At 34.1% G+C, this 20,468-nt stretch overlaps 2 protein-coding genes across 2 annotated transcripts in view; one reads left to right on the top strand and one right to left on the bottom strand.

The window, feature by feature from the left end:
* Positions 1-3,063: 3,063 nt before the first annotated feature.
* Positions 3,064-14,361, top strand: Cbr-pll-1 (the record flags this gene model as incomplete). The annotated part of the gene is made up of 19 exons (XM_002640772.2): positions 3,064-3,143; positions 4,912-5,030; positions 5,075-5,224; positions 5,296-5,381; positions 5,423-5,543; positions 6,455-6,807; positions 7,480-7,653; positions 7,709-7,829; positions 8,646-8,959; positions 9,470-9,561; positions 9,624-9,721; positions 10,044-10,270; positions 10,647-10,905; positions 11,674-12,017; positions 12,583-12,739; positions 13,131-13,414; positions 13,979-14,033; positions 14,063-14,166; positions 14,248-14,361. 19 exons carry the CDS (start codon positions 3,064-3,066, stop codon positions 14,359-14,361), a joined length of 3,252 nt encoding a protein of 1,083 aa, XP_002640818.2.
* Positions 14,362-14,550: 189 nt separating this feature from the next.
* The window catches only part of Cbr-gsto-3, a gene marked incomplete at both ends in the record, with an annotated part of 16,077 nt that continues 10,159 nt past the window's right edge, over positions 14,551-20,468 (bottom strand). The window contains 6 exons of the mRNA XM_002640770.2: positions 14,551-14,652; positions 14,726-14,880; positions 16,834-16,960; positions 17,002-17,221; positions 17,538-17,806; positions 17,979-18,077. Of these exons, the coding sequence (XP_002640816.2) occupies positions 14,551-14,652; positions 14,726-14,880; positions 16,834-16,960; positions 17,002-17,221; positions 17,538-17,806; positions 17,979-18,077 (972 nt within the window). The remainder of the gene's footprint in view (positions 14,653-14,725; positions 14,881-16,833; positions 16,961-17,001; positions 17,222-17,537; positions 17,807-17,978; positions 18,078-20,468) is intronic.

Genomic DNA, 20,468 nt, shown 5'->3' with positions numbered 1-20,468 from the left:
ACTTGTGTGAAAATTCGGCCACAACTCCAATTTTTTCGCACAAGAATAATACAAATTTCGACGTTTTTAGGCTCAAAACTTGCAGAAATAAGTGAAAATAGACAAAAAATTTACAAACTACAAACTACAACCTTTTAAAACTTTAAAAAACCGCTAAAAATTGTTTTTAAAACTCGAAGTTTGGTGCTCAAATTAATCGATTTTCGCATTTTAGGCCTGCTAAATAATTAGCAGACCCATGAGAGACGCAGGCGACGAGAGAAGTGGTCTGCTTATGTTTGAATAACAGACCAATCTCGTCGCCTGCGTCTCTCATGGGTCTGCTAAATATTTAACAGGCCAACGTGGCCTCTAACTCTCTGCGTCTCTCAATAGCAGACCCAAGGTGTGGGTCTGCTATTGAGAGACGCAGAGAAAAGTGGTCTGCTAAATAGCTAGCAGACCCAAATCTTGTTTCCCTCGTAACTTTGCTCAAAATGAACGTAGAAAACTGAAAATAGGCTCATTTTTTCGCAAATTTTTTCTTTTTTCCGAATATTTTTAAAAAATTAATTTCCAGAGCGATTTTGGTACCTTATTGTTGATATTTTCACTCAAAATCAACCGAAAAAATGCTCATTTTAAAGCATTTTAAATGCTCACCCCAGCAACTCATAAGTATCTTGATAAGTCGATGCACATTGTATCTTTTTAAGCCCCGCCCACATTTACGACGTCATCATGTCAAAAAAAGGGCAAAGCAAATTTCGAATTCCCGCCAAAAAGAGCTATACAACGATTGAAATGAGGGCCGAAAGGATGTCTAATTGGTTTCGTTTTCCGCCTCTTTTTTCGCCTCTCGTTTTAAGCTTCTTCTTTTTATTTGAACAAGAAAAAAGAAGAAGAGGATGGCCGAAAAAGGGCAAATGTGAAAAAAGAACCACCGGAAAGTGAGAAAACTTGTGCTGCTGCTCTTTTTGTGCTTTTCGGATTCTTTTTTTCTTCTTTTTGAACGAAAAATTTGAAAGAATTCCGCTCTTTTTTTGGTGGTGGTGCCCCTCTTAGAATTCGGAATTTGTTCACGAAATTGGTTTTTTTGGGACAAAAAGAGCCAAAACAGCTTTTTGGCTCCGAAAGTTTTGCCTTTTTTTGTCAAGTGGGTCCCTAATTTTTGGAACGGGAACGCTTCAAAGTCAAAAAGGTTTTTCGCACTAGAGCGCATTTTCAATTTTTGGAATTCCAAATTTTTAGATGAAACACGTAGCTTTTGTAATTCTGAGCATTTTGGTACAAGAATGAGATATCAAGCTTCAAAACTAACAAAGTTTTAAAGATTTTCAGATTTTTAAAACCATGCTTTTACGGTTTGAACTGATATTGTAGCTTTCTAGCAACTTTTTGGTACAAAAATCTGTTTTCTAGCTTAAAAACTAACAAAGTTACACAAATTTTACAAAAAATTATCAATAGAGCGCATTTTCTGATTGTCCACTTTTTATTTCAAACCTGGGCATGTTTATACTCATTTGAAAGCTCTCAACAAGCTAAATTCAAAAATTTTAATTAAATATTTCATTTTGGCCAACATCTGAGAAATTACAGCCGAATTTCTTTCTTTTTGCCCTATTGTCTCTATTTCTCAGTGTTGATTTTCGAAAAATATTCAAAAAACTCTGAAAATTTTGAATTTTGGTGTCTTCTTGGAATTTTTCAAAAAATGTTTGTTTATAAAATTTCAAAACCCCTGAATTTTGAAGTTAAAGGATTATTGGAATTAAAACTTGAATTACATATAATCTAAACAAAGTCACTAGAAGAACTTCCTATTAGTTATTCTGATTTATTTGAAATTTAAATTTTTTTTAATGTCTTGAAAAAATTTTTAAGCTGAAAATGTTTTGGGCTGTAATTCTTCAGAAGTTGCCTAAAACAAAAGTCAACTAACATTTTTGAGTTTGCCTTGTCTAGAACTTTCAAATGAGTATAAACAAGCCCAGGTTTAGAAAAAATGTGGAAAAATCGGAAAATACGCTCTATGGATAATTTTGTGTAAATGTGGTGTAACTTTGATAGTTTTTGAGCCAGAGAGCTTATTTTTGTACCAAAATGTTTATTAGAAGCTACCAAATCAGTTCAAAACATTTAAGTTCGAAAATTAACATTTTTGTAATTTTCTGAAACTTTTTTTAGTTGAAAATGTTTTGGGCTGCAATTTTTCCAATATTGGTTGGAATGAAATTCAATTAGATTATTTGAGTTTGCTTTGTTAAGAGCTTTGAAATGAGTATAAACAAGCCTAGGTTTGGAACGAAAAAGTGGAAAATCAGAAAATGCGCTCTAATGATAATTTTTGCAAAAAGTGGTGTAACTTTGTTATTTTTCAAGCTAGGAAACTGATTTTTGTACCAAAACAGCTAATGGAAAGCTACATAATCGGTCTAAACTAGAAAATTGTAATTTTCTGAGAATTTTCAGAACACGCGCTCTATTGATAACCTTATGGTAAAAAGGGTGTAACTTTGTTAGTTTTCATGGGAAATTGATGGTTTTTTGTTCAAAATATATTGATAATAGGCTCCTCTCAAGGAAAATCAAAAGCTCGAAAATTTAGAAATTCCCAAAAAAAAACTTTTTAAACATTTTTTCATTTTTCTTCCTTTTCCCCCTAAAATTAGCATAGTTATGACCTAGTTTTGTATCTCTCGTATCTCTTTCTCCTTTTCTTTTTTGACTTTTTACATAAACATATGTCATTTTTCTCTCGAAAAAGAAAAAATAAGAGAAATGTCAGATTTCCTTTTTCTCCCCTCTTGTTTTTTTTTGATTTTCAGAATACTCTTCTTGACTTTTAGTTTTTCCCTGTTTTCCCCGTCTCTAATTGTCTGCGTCTCTCACTTTCTGATACTCTCTCGTTATCACTATAATGGAGAGCCGCTTTTTTGCTTTTTTCTTGTCTGGAATTTTTTTCCTTGAAATTTCAGAATTCTGGAGAAATTTAAAAAAATGGTCGAATCTTAAAATTTTAAAAACAATTCAAAATTTCGAAAAAAAAATGTTTTTTTGAAAATTCCCAAAATTTCAGAAATGGCTGAAAGTGAGGATGAGGGGACCAACGGATCGACAGATACGACTCCGAGAAATTTGGATGTTCCATTTGCGAAAAGGTAATTAAGAAAAAAAGTGGGCGGAGCTTAGATTAAAAAAATTTTTTTTTTCAAATTTTCAAATTTTCTTTTTTGGAAAACCTGAAATTTTGAAAAAAATTTTTTTTTGGAATTTTTCTCTTCCAGAATCCCCAAATCTTGCTGTACACAAAAGCAAAAAAAGTTTGGCACCGGGTGGAATCGAACTCTGGTGTTGAAATTCATAAATTCGCATGTCCAAGAATCCACTAGGCCATTTGACCAAAAATTTAAAATATCTCGATATTCATGATTTTTAAGCGATTTTTAGGGGTTTTATAGGTTTTAGATGGTTACGGAGCTGATTCTTGTACGTTCCACTCTCAAATGTTCAAGTTTCAGCTATTTTTTGAAAATCTGAAATTTCGAAAAAAAAATTGTTTGAAAATTTTTTCGAAAATTCATATTTTTATCTAAAAAGTGCCTCATTTCAAGCCATTTGTGTGCTCCGTCCCTTCTTGGAGCCAAAAAAAAACCAACTTTTCTGGTCCACCAAAAAAAGAGATGTCACCAAAATGTTTATGTTGAAAACGACACAGAAAATTCTGGAACAAACACAATGTGATGAGCTGTGTTTGGTGGTTCTGGGGAGAGGAAAAAAAATGTTGGACACAAAAAAATTTTTTTGTGTCCAACATTAACAAAGCTGTGTGTATATATACTATTTTTATTTTGCTCCCTCCCCCCAAAAAATTTTTTTTGTTAGTTTACACAAAAAAACGAGTCTTCTGAAGTCCTTTTTTCTTTTTTTAAGAATTCTATTCTTCTGTTTTCTTTTGGATATACCCAAATGATGGAATTTTTTGGGTGAGCTTATTAATTTGCTTTGTCCTTTTTTGAATTATCAAAAAAATGGTTTAAATGATGGGAATAATATGATTGGAAAAGTTTGGATTGGCTTGTTGCCCATCAATTTTAACACATTCTCCTGAAAAAATGAGACTTCTAGCTTGAAAAATAGCGAAATTAGAGTCATTTTTGTAATTTTTCCGGTAGAGCGAATTTGCATTTTTCATATCATGAAAAATTAGCCAAACCTACGTTTATCTTGAAACCCATAAAATTTAACCAAATCTGCTTCAAAAACCATCGCTCTATCTCATAAACCAACGGAGAAATAACGATTTTAATATTTTTCTCAATGGAGCGCATTTCCTGTCAAGCTTTTCAAAATTATTTAAACCTAGTGATGATTATACTCATTTTGAAGCCCTGAACGTGCCGAATTCAAAAATTCGTGTTACTTTTGCTTTGAACCATTTTTAACTAATTTATGTTACTTTTCTCATTGGAGCGCATTTGAAATTTTTCCCCGGAATCATTAAAATTGTCTTTCACCCTAAAGTCCAGAAAATTTTTAGTAATGTAGTGCAAAAATCATCTTTTTCGCTCAAAAATGAACTGAGTTATAGCGATTTCAGTAATTTTTCTCAATGAAGCGCATTTGCTGCCAAATTTTTTAAGTTGTTTCAAACCTAGCCATGATTATACTCATTTTAAAGCTCTCCACATGGCAATTCAGAAAATGATAAACAGTTTTTGTTAGAACTTCTTGTTTTCGCAAAAGAGCGCGTTTTCTGAATCGAATCTTTCAAATTTTGGGCTTCAATCAAAAAATCAGTAGTTCTCGAGTAATCAGAGCATTCAAAATTACAAGAGAAAAATCCTGAAATTCTGAAAAATCAAAATTTTAGAGCTGAAAAATTGATTTTAAAAAAAAATTTTTGCTGAAAACTTCCAAAAATTTCAGAAAAACGCTACGCTCGTCAATCATCAAACATGGTGGACGAGCAAAGTCACCAGCAGGAACTGGCGGACGGAAAACCGTCTCATTTTCGTCGAAAAATAGTGATGCCAAAATTTCGAATGGTAAGTTTTTAGGAAATTTTTTTTTCAAAAAATTTTTTTTTCAGTAAGCGACTGTTGGAATTATATGCAAACTGGGTCGGATTTTGTCAAACTACGCGGTACAAATCGCCAATTTCGACGATTTTTCAGTCTGGACGCCGATTTGTCCTATATTCGATGGACACCAACCAACAAGAAGCCTCACAAAGCGAGAAGTAAGGGGAGCGGAGCTCAAAAAGGGGCGGGGCCTAAATTTTCAAAAAATTATTTCGAAAACTTTTTACAGTTGCTATTGACGATATCCGGGAAATTCGACTTGGAAAAAACACGGAACTCCTACGCTCGTCGGATGAGGTCTTCTCGGATTTGCAGGTACAGTAATCTACAAAAATTTGTTAATCAAAGTTTTCCAGGAAGAATGCCTATTTTCCATAATCTACGGTGATAATTATGAGACACTAGACTTAATCGCTTCGTCTGGAGATGATGCGAACATTTGGGTGACTGGGCTAATGGCACTGACATCGAATAAATGTGAGCAATTTTTTCAGAATATTCTTTATTGAAATTTGCTTTAAAAAAATGAGGAAATTTTAAGCGTTTTCTCAATGGAGCGCATTTACGTTAGTGGTTTTTTTCAATTTTGAAGAATTTGAGTTGTTGCCAATCAATTTAAACACATATCACTGGAAAAATGAGATTTCTAGCTTGAAACATAGCAAAGTTAGAGCCATTTTCGTAACTTGTCCGATAGAGCGAATTTGCATTTTTCATTTTTTTTTAATTAGTCGAATTTTGATGTATTTTGTAGCCCGTAAAATTTAACAAATTTCGATGCAAAAACGACCGTTTCATCTTATAAAACAACCGAGTTATAGCGAGTTTAGTGTTTTTCTCAATGGAGCGCACTTGCTGCCAAATTCTTCATTTTGCTTCAAACTTAGTCATGATTATATTTATTTTGAAGCTCTAACCAAGGCAATTCAAGATATAATGTTTGAATTTTGATAGCACTTCCATGAAAGCCTATTTCGTAATTTCTTCGGTAGAGCGAAATTGCAATTTTTCGGAAATGATGAAAATTGTGTATTATTAAGAAGACCAAAAATTTTCTAGTCTTCTAGTGCAAAGAACTTCTCCGTAGCATTAAAATTAACTGAGTTAAAGCCGTTTTACTAGTTATTATCATTGGAGCGCAGTTGCTACCAAATTTTTGAAGTTGCTCCAAACCTAGTCATGATTATACTTATTTTGAAGCACCAAACAAGACGATTCAGAAAATGACATTCAATTTTTTATAACGACACTAGTTTTGGCGAAAGAGCGCGTCTTCTGACCCAGATTGTTCTAATTTTGGTCTTTAATCAAGTCTAAGCATGTTTGGGCACATTTTGAAGCTCTCGACGAGCTGTTTTCAAAAATTTATCAGAAAATTTTTTTTTCAGACGATTGCAAGCCATCGAGCTCGCAATTTGCAACATGTCGCGAGCGATGGATCGAGACGGTTTTCGACGAATTTGATGTCAAAAAAAGTGGACATCTGGACGAACAGACATCGTTTAAAGCGATTTTACACATAAATTCAAGAATTTCCCATCATCGACTGACCAATAAAATCAAAGAGCAGACAATCGGAGCTGAGGAGTCGGAACGCGGGAAAATTGAAAAATCAAAATTTGTGGATTTATATAAAGAGATTGGGACACGGCCCGAAGTCTATTTCCTCATGGTACGCTACGCGAATAAGGATTATTTATCGTGTCAGGACCTTCGATTGTTCTTGGAAACTGAGCAAGGGGTGAGTCATAGTTATTTTTTTCAATTTTTAACTTTTAACTTTGATAATTTACAAAAAAAAATTAGAAATTCGGCTCGTCCAGAGCTTCAAAACGAGTATAAGCACGCCTAGGCTTGCAGCATTTTTAGAAATTTGGCAGCAAATGCGCTCCATTGAGAAAAATTTAAAAATTAGAATAACTCGGTTCATTTTGAAGCTACGAAGATGATTTTTGCACAAAAAAACTTTAATTTTTCTGAGCTTCAAAGAAAAGCCTAATTTTCAAGATTTTTGAAAAAGTTGAAAATGCGCTCCAATGATAAAATTCAAATAAATTGGTTAGTTCAAACCAGAAATTGGTTCAAAACAGAAATAACAAGAATTTTTAGAATTTGGTACATTGAGAGCTTCAAAATGAGTATAATCATTACTAGGTTTGAAGCAATTTGAAGAATTTGGCAGCGAATGCGCTCCATTGAGAAAATTTTCAAAAATTGAATAACTCGGTCCATTTTAAAGCTACAGAGATGGTTTTTACATCAAATTACTAGAAATTTTTGGGGCTTCAGAATAAACTGCAATTTCAAATTTTTGCAAATGCGCTCTAATGATAAAAATCAGTTAAACGGTGCTAACTCAGTTCAATTTAAAGCTATCCTGATGATTGTTGTCGCAAAATGTTATGATTTTCAGATGGTTGGAGTGACGACTGACCATTGTGAAAACATAATTGAGCAATATGAGCCATGTTGTGAAGCTCGTGAGAATAATTTGATGACTGTCGATGGATTCACCTCGTTTCTTTTTTCTCCGGATTGTGGCGTTTTTGATCCCAACCATAGAGTTGTTACTATGGATATGAAACAGGTACTTTTTCGAATTTTTTTTTCAAAACATTAGACTATTGTTTGCTAATTTTCAGCCATTCTCTCGCTATTTCATCTCAAGTTCCCGAAAAACGTTCCTTGTGGAGGACCAACTTGGCCCGTCGTCTTCTGACGGATTCTCATCGGCTTTGAAAAGGAATTGCAGATTTTTAGAATGTAAGTAGAACCCAAGAAATGAAAAATCCAAAAAAATTGACATTGATTAGTGAAAAATTGACTGTTCTAGCCTGAAAATGAACAAAATTACAAGGGTTTTAGTATTTTTGTCAATAGAGCGCATTTTCTGATTTTGTTTCTTCTCAAATTAAAGCATTTGCATTGTGCCCCATCTAATTTAGCACAATTACCTAAAAAAAATGAGATTTCTAACTCGAAAAATAACGAAATTAGAGCCGTTTTTGTAACTTGTCCGGTAGAGCGAATTTGCATTTTTTTAGTATTTTTGAAATGAAACGGAAGTGTACATCATTTCTAGTAACCTAGAGCAAAAATCGTCTTTGTAGCTTTGAAATGGACCGAGTTAGATCCATTTTACTGGTTATTATCAATAGAGCGCATTTGCTGCAAAATTTTTCGAAATGCTTCGAACCTAGTCATGATTATACTCTTTTTGAAGCTCTAAACAAGGAAAGTTCAAAAATGTATATGACTTCCATAAAATATTTCGAACTAACCAATTCATGTGGTTTTTCTCAATGGAGCGCATTTGCAATTTTTTTCGAAAACATTAAAAATTGAATTTTGTTTTGAACTCCGAAAAATTTCTGAGTGATTTAGTGCAAAAATCACCTTCGTAGCGTTTAAATGAACCAAGTTATTCTAATATTAAACTTTTCTCAACGGAGCGCACTTGCTACCAAATTCTTCAAGTTGCTTCAAGCCTAGTCATGATAATACTCATTTTGAAGCAAAAAACTCCCCGAAATAGAAGATATTGCTCATTTTTCTTCAAAAACAATTTCAAATTTTCAGTCGATATTTGGGATCCAAACGAGAATAACGGAGAGCTGGAGCCAATGGTTCAAAATGGGCAAACCGCTCACAGCAAGATTACAATATCCTCTGCTCTACGGACAATTCGAGAATTTGCATTTGAGAGAAGCAGGTATCCACTTTTGCTGAAAATTTCGGTCCATTGCTCGACGGATTGGCAGAAAGTGGCTGCAAAATTGATTGTGACACATTTGGGAACCAGATTATATCTTCCTTCGAATGATCCGACAGATTGGGATGACGAGAAGAATTGTCCGACACCATGGGATTTTCAGAACCGGATTTTGATTATTGTGAGTTGAAACTAGCAAAGTTATAGCGGTTTTATAGCTGTTTTATCAATAGAGCGCAGTAGCTGAACTCTGATTTTTGTCGGAAGTTTGTATTCATTTCAAAGCCAATCGAATTTCCAACACATTGGTACCAAAATGACTCTTCTAGTGTTTAAATAAACAAAGTTATCGAAGTTTTTATCATTAGAGCGCATTTGCTGAACTCCAAGTTTCAACAAAACTTTGTTTTCATTTTGAAGTCAATCAAATTTCAAATACATTGGTAGTAAAATGACTTTCCTAGCGTTAATATAACCAAAGTTATAGCGGTTTTATCATTATAGCGCACTTTCGGACCGACCGACCAGATTTTTCAAGTTTGATCAAACTAAGGCGTGATGGGGTTCATTTTGAAACTCACAGCATGGCAAGTTCAAAAATCAAAAATTAAGGCTTAATTTTCGTTTGGTTTTCTCAATAGAGCGCGTTTACTGAGTTGAGCTGCAAGGTTTTAAAGCCCTCTTTTTCCAGGGCAAAAAATTGGAGGATCCCGAGGCGGAAAGTGGAGACGTGTCAGAAGAGGATGACTCGTTGGCAAGTACAACAAGGAAGAAATCAAAAAGGTTAGTTTAGACATCTGGATACGCAGAATTTCTTTAAAAATGAAAATTAATGAAAATTTCAGAATAACGCTATGCAAAGAAATTTCGGATTTGGTTCCTGTGTTTTTCAATGTCAAAACTTTGAATGATTTGTTGTCAACCGCGCCAGGATCTACTACAAGTGAGTTAATTGGGGACTTAATTGGGGTTAATTAGGGATGGATATTATTATTTGAAAGCTCTATTTATTTGAAACAATTTAAGACAAAAATCGGTTTTCTAGTGTTACAATGAACAAAGTTATAGTGGTTTTATCATTAGAGCGCATTTTCTGAGAACCTACCAGATTTTTTCAAAATTGATCAAACTAGGGCATGTTGGGGCTCATTTTGAAGCTCGAAATCTAAGGAATTCAAAAATTGGATAATAAATCATGATAGCTGGATGGTTTTCTCAATAGGGCTCGTTAACTAACTTTAAAAAATTGTCAAACATTTTTTCAGTGTCTTGCCGGAAGAATTTGGCATCTGTAAACGAGTCGACGTGCCTCCGCCTGATGCACACATACGCTACAGAATTCGGACAAGCCACTCGAAATTATTGTGTTCGAGTTTTCCCAAACCCATCCCGGGTGGATTCGTCAAATTTGAATCCCCAAGAATTTTGGAATAACGGAGTTCAAATGGTTTGTCTCAATTATCAAACGCCTGGGTTGATGATGGATTTGCAGGTAAACTTTGAAACACAATTTGAGACAATTTTCATCATTATAGCACAAACACCAGCATATAGTTAGATCACTTTTACGCTAAATTATCAGTAGAGTGCATTTCTGATTTTCCAAGTAGAAAATTTTTTGGCACTTGAGTTTCACGAAACTTGGTCCAAAAATGAATGTGCTAGCTTCAAAATAAACAAAGTTATGAAGATTTCAAGATTTCTATCAATAGAGCGCATTTTCTCATGATTTTTCAAGCAAACCATATCATGTTTATACTCATTTTAAAGCTCGCAGCAAGGCAAATTCAAATATTCAATTAGTTTTTGGTTTGCACAAAAACTGAGAAAAAAGTTTCCTCAAAAACAAAAATTGATTCTTTTTTCAGGAAGGCAAATTCTCTGACAACGGAGGATGTGGCTATGTATTGAAACCGCAAGTAATGAAAGATGACATGTTTGTACCATCAGACAGAATGCCAACGTCTCCTCAAATTCTTCATCTTCGAATTCTCTCCGGCCAACAGTTGCCCCGCCCACGCGGGTCCAATGCCAAAGGAGACTCGGCTGATCCTTTTGTGGTTGTTGAGATTTTTGGGTTACCTGGAGACTGTGCAGAGGAGCGCACAAGAACCGTTCGCAATGATAGTAAGTTTTTGCAATTTAGACTTTTTAAGCTTCGAAATTAACAAAGTTACAGCAAGTTGTCATTGGAGCGAATTTAAGTAAAAAAAAAACAAAACTAGAAAGTTTGTATCTGCCTCGTTGAGAACTTCAAAATGAGTATAATCATGACTATATTCGGTGTAGTTTGAAAATTCATGCAAGGAGTCTGCGCTCTACCGGACAGAAAAGAAACATTGCTATAACTTTGCTTGTTTTCGAGCTAGATGGGTAGTTATAGTACCAAAATTTAGGAAATTGTGTGAGATTTCAGATGGGCATAAAAACAAAGAATGGGCATAAAAACGGAGAATCAAGAAAATGCGCTCCAATGAGAAAAGCGCTACAACTTTGTTAATTTTGAAGATAGAAGAATGATTTTAACACCGATGTGTTTTAAATTTCAAAAGCTTCAAAATAAGTAAAGAAATGACTAGATTTGGTCTAGTTTGAAAAATTACGTTAAAAGTCTGAAAATGCGCTCTATCGTAGAGAAGAGAAAAATTGCTGTAACTTTGTTAGTTTTTAAGCTAGACGGGTATTTTTTGCCCCAAAATGTAGGAAATTGTATGAGCTTTCAGATGAGTATAGAAACAACTCATTTTCGGATAATCAAGATAATGCGCTCTGATGAGAAAAGCGCCATAACTTTGTCAATTTTTACGCTAGAGAAATGATTTTCGCCCCAATTTATTGGAAATTTTATAGACTTCAATTCAAACACAAAATATATACAAATGTTCAATTTTCCAGGCATCAACCCCTCGTTCGACGAGTCCTTCCAATTCCAAGTGTCGGTCCCAGAGCTGGCATTGGTCCGTTTCCTGGTCCTAGACGATGACTATATTGGAGACGATTTTATTGGTCAATATACAATTCCTTTTGAATGCCTTCAACCTGGATATCGACACATTTATCTTTTGAATAACGAAGGAGACCCTCTGGAGAATGCCACTCTATTTGTCCACGTGGCAATTACAAATCGACGAGGTGGAGGAAAAGCAAAGAAGAGAGGAATGTCTGTAAAACGGAAGAATTCAAGAATCTCATCTGGAATGAAATTGGTTGGAATCAAATCTGTCGATGATCAGTTTAAGGTTACTTTTCCATATAACTTTTGCAAACTCTTTCGCAACTTGTTGAAAATGAGAAATTTGAATTCGGCTCATTCTTAGCTTCAAAATAAGCTTAAACACGACTAGATTCGGTGGCATTTTAAAAATTCGAGACCTAGTCAGAAAGCTCGCTCTACTGTGATTTAGGTAAAATTGCTGTAACTCACTCAGTTTTCAAGCTAGAACATTGATTTTTTTATCAATTTGATGGGAAATTGTTTGGGCTTTTCAAAAAAAAAAGCAAAATCTCAGACTTTTTTTTCAAAATGTAGAAAATGCGCTCCACTGAGAATTACGTTATAATTTGGCCAGTTTTAACGCTAAAAAAGTGATTTTTGTACGAAACTGCACGAAATTTCCTAGGCTTCAAAATAAGTATAAACATGCCGCAATTCAAAATTTTGCGAAAAATATAAAAACGCGCTCCACTGAAAATCACGTCATTATCCGGTTAGTTTTTGAGCTAAACCACTCATTTTTGCACGTAACTGTTTAAATTTTATTCCAGATATGCCAAATTCAAAAAAAAAATAAATTTATGTTTCAGGTCGCCGTGGTCCCACTGGCAGAATCCACTGCTATGAGGAATCGTCTAGAAAACGCAATGATCGATTGGCAAGAGGAATGTGGTCTCGGACCGGCTGGAACAATTCGTCAAGGGATTCGACTGATTCATTCGAGAATGATCACTCTGGCAGTGAATTGTAAGCTTTGTAGAATGAAATTGGAACATTCTAGTTCCAAAACTGACCAAGTTTGTCAGTGGAGCGCACTTTCCTATTTTTCGAAAAATTTCGAATTTTGACATGCTTGTATTCATTTTGAAGCTCGTTCAATTTCCTTCAAATTAACAGTAAAATCACTACTCTGGCTTCAAAACTAACCGAGTTACAGCTATTTTAAGATAATTGTCAGTAGAGCGCATTTTCTGACTCTGCCTCTGTTTTTTTCAAAAAATTTCAAATCTAGTCGTTTTTGTGCTTATCTCGAACCTCAAAACACACAGAATTCAAATTTTCTAGTCTTATCCGCGCATGATCAATTTTTTTTTTTGAAAAATTCAAATTTTAAGAAATTTCAAAAAATAAATTTCAGCCTCTCCTCCCCCATCTCCAACTGGAAACCCGGATAAATCAACTGCAGATGTCACACCATCGTTTATAATTGATGCTGACGATCATGGAGTAAGCTCTAAAGATTCTTTAGAAAAAATAAGCCACGCCCCTAATTTACAGTACCCCGCAATTATAACAATGGGAAATCTACCGGATCAATTGCAACGGTCATTCAATAAATTGAAAAATCTCATCGCCCATTGCGTTACAACTCTCTCGCAATCGGATTCTTTATTGACAAAGGTTGGTTTATCAATGGGGCGCGTTTTTTTTCTCAATAGAGCGCATTTTCTAAACCTCGTAAAATGTAGTCATAATTATGCTCATTTTGAAGCCCTTTCTATTTTACCCTTTTTACATAAAAATCAATGTTCTAGCTCAAAAATGAAAAGAGTTACAGCAATTTTTCTTTCTGTTCTCATTAGAGCGCACTTTCTTCAAAAATCAAAATTTTGAAAATGTAGTGGTGTTTATACTCATTTTGAAGTTTATGAAATTTCCTATGGTTTGGCACAAAATTAATTTTTGTAGTGCAAAAAATAAGAAAGTTACGACTGAATTCTCAGTGGAGCGCGTTTACACCAATTTTTTGAACACGAGCAATCCTAGTCATGATTATACTCATTTTGAAGCTCTTGATTTGCAAAGCTCAAAATTCTTATTTAAAATGTCGTAGGCCTTTGCGTTTTCTCAGTAGAGCGCATTTTCATAATCGAATTTTCGAATTTAACGGAATCAGGGCGTGTTTGTACTCATTTTGAAGCTCAAAACCTCTAGCTTTCAAATAGGTTCTTTATTTTCTGAGAAAATCAAAGTATAAACTTTCAGATTGAAGATTCGATTCGTCGAATTTCGGAATGTCATGAGGAGTTGGGCAAGCTGTGCGCAGAAGCTGGCCTAAAAGGCAAAAAGCGACGAGAGCCGCCGAGAATTTCACCTGGAATTTGAGATTGTTGAAAGCGCAGCTCAATTTAATGAATAAGTCCCAAGAGGAGGCACAGGATGTTGTTACTCAGGTAATTTTAAGAAAAAAAAATTCAACAAAATTTTTTTTTTGAAAAATTTGAAATTTCCGAAAAATCTGGAATTTTTTCCAGGTTTTCGACACCGGAGGCGTGTTGGGAGTACTGTCACAGAAATTGCTCATCCGAAAAAATGGGCGGAGATTCTCCAGAGTCGTCGCTGATCCAACTAAAGATTCTGTGCTTTGAAATAATTGAATTCTCAAAATTTTGAATTTTTGAATAAAAAAAAATTATGAGCTTGCATTTTTTTTTTCTTAAAAAATCCCTTTTACCATATGTATGTTTATTATTGTGTGTCTTTTTTCTTGCAATAAAATATTAATGAAATAATTAATTAATTAATTTCGCAATTAAGAAAAAATAATTAGAGACCAATTAAGATTTTCCATAAATGCCAAAATCGTAATTAGGCATACCCATCGAAAAACTATCCAGGTACGCTTTATGATGTGTCAGTGGGCGGGATGAGAATTTGATCTGAAAATAAAAAAAAATGTGAAAATTTGAAATTATGAAAAAAAACTTTTTTGAAAATTTAAAAAGTTGTTACCTCTGGTTGATTTTGCATCCGAGCAATGTAGGCGCCAATTTTCGGATAATGAAGACCCGGAAAATATCGGAATTGAGAATTTTGAGTCATTGTTAAAAGTTGGAGACGTTCCAAAAATGGCCAGATGAGATAGTCGGCGTAGCCGGGTTGACGACCTTAAAAGCGGAATTTAGCGAATAAGACATTATCATTAGAGCGCGTTTCAAAACTGACAAAAAATTATAAAAAATTGAGACATTTTGGCACAAAAATCACTTTTCTATCTTGAAAACTAAGCAAGTTATGAGTGAATTCTCATTAGAGCGCATTTTCTTCGAAATTAAAAATGTTTCAAATGTAGTCATGTTTAAACTCATTTTGGAGCCTATAAAATTTCCAACACATTGGTACAAAAATAATTTCTCAGGCGCAAAAAATAAGCAAGTCATGACCGAATTCTCACTGGAGCGCGTTTTCTTCGAAATTCAAATTTCAGCGAATTTAGTCATGTTTATACTCATTTTGAAGCTTATAAAATTTCTTACGCTTCCATGAAAAAATCAATGTTGGTTATTTTGGATTTTAAAGAAAATTTTGGATTTTAATAAAAAATTTGGATTTTTAAAAAAATTTTGGATTTTAAAAAAAATTTGGATTTTGAAGAAAATATTGGATTTTAAAGACCTTGAAAAACTTTAAAATCCAAAAATTTCGTGCGATGAAATTTTCATCATAAATTGTGGTCAGTGTTCTTCCTGGCTGTACTTCGCTGTAATCAGCATTTGAAAAACTGATTTACCGTCGTTTCCAGACATTTTAAAGTTTTCAAATTATTTTGGATTTTAAAGATTGTGGGAAAATGTTGAGACTAGAGACAAGCTTGATAGGGTTCCGAAGGTTTTAACTTTTTAAATATTTATAGCTCACATCTTGTCGGGAACCCAGGATCGAAGGGTACATTTAAAAAAAGGCTACGCTGAGGGTACAAAGGTTCAGAGGGCAAACGGGATCTTAGGTGAAAGTCGTTATAGCTTAAGCCTATGATTTAGAGCGAAAGCTAAACAGTCAGTAGGGAAAATTGTGTTCGCCCTCCCGCATGTACCACAAAATCCCATGTATGCTAGGAATCAATATACTCTAAGAACTAGAGGTACCCTTTCCCGATGTGCCCTTGGATACTGGGCCGTTGAAAACATGTCAAACACAGCCAAATGTTTTAAAGTTGATGTCAAATGGCAGTGTTCCAGTGGAAGGAAAACAAGACATTTCAGCCTAAGCCTTTAAATTGAACAAAAAAAAAGAACATTTTGAAAAAAAGATTTAGTGAAAAAAAGGTTTTTTTCATTGATTTGATTTTCAGTACTTCATTAACTAGAAATGTTTCAGAATACTTTGTCCTTTGTTTGAAATTATAGGCAGAAGGTGTTTTTATGAATCTTTTCTGAATTCTTTAAAATCCAAACATTTCTTTAAAATCCAAAATTTTTCTTTAAAATCCAAAATAACCAACTAGAGCCAAATCAATTGTCTAGTGAAAAACATATGCAAGTTATGAGTAGATTCTCAGTGGAGCGCATTTTCTTCGAAATTAGAATTTTTGCAAATATAGTCGTGTTAATATTTATTTTGAAGCTTATGATATTTCCTACAAATTGATCTGAAAATCATTTGTCGTGAATAATAAGCAAGTTATGGATAAATTCTCATTGGAGCGCGTTTTCTATAATGTTTCAAACCTGAGCAATCCTAGTCATGTTTATACTCATTTTGAACCTTTAGAAATTTTCTACAGTTTGGCACAAACATCACTTTGCTAGCTCAAAGAATGAACAAGTTATGAGTAAATCCTCATTGGAGCGCATTTTCTTCAAAATTCAATTTTTGCTAATGTAGTCGTGTTTATACTCATTTTGAAGCCCACGACATTTTCTACAGATTGGCACAAAAACCAACTTTCCTAGCGCAAAAACTGAGCAAGTTATAGGTAAATTCTCATTAGAGCGCGTTTACATCAATTTTTCAAACATAAGCAATCCTAGTCATGTTTATACTCATTTTGAAGCTAAATTTGCGCCAAATCGAATAATAAGTGTTACAACTGAGAAAAATCAAAATTCAAAAAAAGTTACCTCCATAAAACGAGTCTCTCAACAAATTCTCGGCATTTCTGAGAGCACTATGCACATTCATATCGTTTTGTCGTTGTGCCTGCTGATTGCTCATACTACTGTAGAACTCGAATAATGCGTTCATTATCTGAAAATTAATATTGTTTTCTGAATTTTCAACAAACTCACCGGTGACAATCGTTCCACTAGAATTTTTTGATGTGCCTTCTCAAAGGCATCTCTCGGGAGTACTGTAGTTGTTGGGAACAGCTCATCCAGGTATTCCACAATCACATTAGATTCCCAAACCACTTTTCCATTAATTTCCAGTGCTGGGACTCTTCCGATTGGAGATTTCGCCAAATACCAGTTCGGACTACGGTCAGGGTTCACATTCACCACTTCTACTCTAAAAAATTGAATTTTCGTTTGAAATTGGTTTAGAAAATGTTATAATTTACTCAAAATGTTTGACTATTGAGCATAAAATGCCAAAAATTGAAAATTCCTTTTCAAAATGCCTAACACTTTTTTAATTTTTCTTCAAATCAATTTTGAACTTGATATTCTTACTCAGCTCAACAAGATCTTCAAAATGAGTATGCTTGATTTTGCAAAATTTAGAAAGTGCGCTCTACTGAGAAAGTTCTTGTATCTCAGCCCGTTGTAAACCGTTTTTGATGATTTGTATATCAAAATGAAGAAAATTCAAAAACAAAACTCACGGAATGTTTTTCTTAGCCAAATAGATAAGAACTCGCTGAGCATATGGACAAAATCTCATGCTATACAATCGATAGTTCCCGGGTGTAAGAGGCGGCTCCATGCTTCCAGGATGGAGAGTTTGAGAATTTAGGCCTCGAATGTTTGAACCAACTGAGGAATATGAATTAAAACGAATTGGGACAGCCGCAGATGATGGAGACGGTGCTGGTGGTGGGACCGATCGATATGAGACGAATAGTTTTTTGTTTGGCAGATGGTAGTCATTTGGCTGGAAATTTTTGGATTTTGAGATTTCCAGGAGAGTTAAAATATAAAAATTCAAATTTTGCACAAAATTTTAAATTGGAAAAGTGAAAAAATTCAAAAAACAAATGCAGAAAATTTCAACAAAAAAAATGAGCAAAAATTGTTTTTTTTTAAATTTTCCAAAAAAAACCTACCACTGCTGGATAGGCCTGATCAATGGCCACAGCGGCCAGCTGTGTCAAAAATTGCATACATAATGCTGCTGATGTGGAGCAATTCCCAGGTAGAACCATCTGAAATTTTTCTGAAATTTTTTGGAAAAATAAATTTCCAAAAAAAATTGTTATTTGGAATTTTTCAGGTTCAAAGCAAAATAAAGATCTGTAACTACAAAAGTAGAAGAAATTTCTACAGTAACCCATCCAAATAGTGTTCAAAGAATCAAAAAATGCTCCAAAAATGGGCGAAAAAAAAACATAGAAAAATACATAGAGTGTCCCCCTTGGAGTCTAAGAAACACAAAAAGCGAGAGAGCGAGAGATCAGAAGAGACGCAGAGAAGGAAAAAGAAGAAAAACTTGGAGCATTTTGGTGCTCTCCCGGGAGCCCCTCTCCTCCTCCCGAGAAAAAAGAAAACCACTTGTTTTTTCTCTGCGTCTCTCAATTTCGCGTACTCTCTCGTTTTCAAATATCTCATATTTGTTCTATGACCACTTTGTATGTGCTCCATCTACAAGCTTCACATGTGTCGGCAGAAAAATTAAAAATTTCATTAATGTTCGAAAATCGAAAAAAAAACTTTAAAATTCCAAAATATCAATTTTCCACCTTTTTTGAGCATTTTTCAAAAAATTGACACAAATGGCTCCGTGGGATTTTCGATAGCAATCTAACGACCCGGGTTCGATTCCACTCGGTGGGAAATCTTTTTTTTGCTTTTTTAAAGACATTTTCAAACTATTCCAGAAGGTTTTGAGAGTACATTTTTGAATTTTTGAAAAAAAAGTTCTTTTTTTTGAAAAATTCAAATTTCAAAAAATCAATTTTTTGAGCTGAACATGTCTATTTACCCCTCAAAACTACAAAAAATTAATTTAAAAGCCCTAAAAACCATTTTTCCGATGTTTTTGAGCATTTTTCAAAAAATGACACAAATGGCTCAGTGGGATTTTCGATAGCAATCTGGCGATCCGGGTTCGATTCCTCTCAGTGGCAAACGTTTTTGATTTTTGTGTGGATCATTTTAGACTATACTAGAACATTCTAGAGCTGAATTTCTGGAAAATCTGCAAATTTCAGACAAAAATTTTTTTGAAAAAACAATTTTTTGTGGATTTTCAAAATCCTCTTTTCCAAAACTATCAGGGATGTCTAAAAACATACTTAAGCAATCTGTAAAAATTAGAAAAAATTCAAAATCCAAAAATTTTTTGGTACATTTTATACACCAACTTTTTTTATTGGAAACCAAAAAACCAATAATCCGGTTAAAAATGAAAAAAAGGTAAAATAGAAGATGATTCAAGCTATAGAAAGATGTGTGGAAAAGTGGGGGGCGGAGTCTCCGGAAAAGACGAGAGAGCAAGAGACGCAGAGAAAAAGAGAAGCCGGTTACCTGAGAGCCGAGTTTCACGTGAGATCATCCAGATGTTTGTCAATTTTCCGGATTCCGGGGTTTACACAAAAAAAGAGATACATCTGTTCTCTTTTTCTCATATCTCAACATGTGTGTAATGGTCGGAAAAAACGGAAAGCTCATTGATCAATTATAGGCAATTAACACTTAATTATCTTTTTTAGAGTTATAACTCGGTTCAAAATTAACCTATTATAGTGATTTCACCAGAAATTGATAGAGAATTTTGTGAATTTCTGAAAAACATGGATTTTGAGAAGTTCTGTAGCACAAAGTCTGAAGAGCGGAGCATCTTCCTGCTGGCCAAGCTGATCAAATTCATAACTCAGCTCAAAAAACTGATTTCAATGATTTAACTAGGAATTGATAGGGAATTCTTTGAATTTTCACCAAAAAAAAAGGATTCTGAAAGTTCTGGAGCACAGAAACTGAATAGGAGAGCAATTGCTTGCTGGCCAAGCTAATTACCCTCATAACTCAGCTCATAATTAACCAATTTCAATGGTTTTACTAATAGTAATACTTGATAGGAAATTTTTGAAAAATTAATTCAGTTTTTGGAATTTTTAAAAAATATGGTTTCAGAATGTTCCTGGAGCACAAAAACTGAAGACGAGAGCGTCTTCCTGCTGGCCGAGCTAATTACCCTCATAACTCAGCTCACAATTGACCAATTTCAGTGATTTTACTAATAATTGATAGGAAATTATTTAAAGATTAATTCGGTTTTCTGAATGATTGAAAAAATATGGATTCAGAAAGTTTCAGGAGCACAGAAAATGAGCAATCTTCTGCAGAGTTACGAGAAGGCAATTTTCCGCAAAGTCAGAAATCATTTCATGAGATGTTGCTCATGATTTTTCCTATCACATGAGACAGAAGACAACTCAACTTGTGACCTTACAGCACACTTATCATCAACCAATCTTCTTCTTCCATGAGTAACACTCTTTTCTCAAATTTTAAGTTTTTGAACGCTTATAAGTGGTATTAGAATTTGTGCTACATTTTTGAAAACTTCAGGGAATATAACACAAACCTAGAGCTAC

Source organism: Caenorhabditis briggsae (assembly GCF_000004555.2).
Source record: "Caenorhabditis briggsae complete genome, chrIII, whole genome shotgun sequence".
Lineage (NCBI taxonomy): Eukaryota > Metazoa > Nematoda > Chromadorea > Rhabditida > Rhabditidae > Caenorhabditis > Caenorhabditis briggsae.
This window is presented reverse-complemented; position numbering and strand designations above follow the sequence as displayed.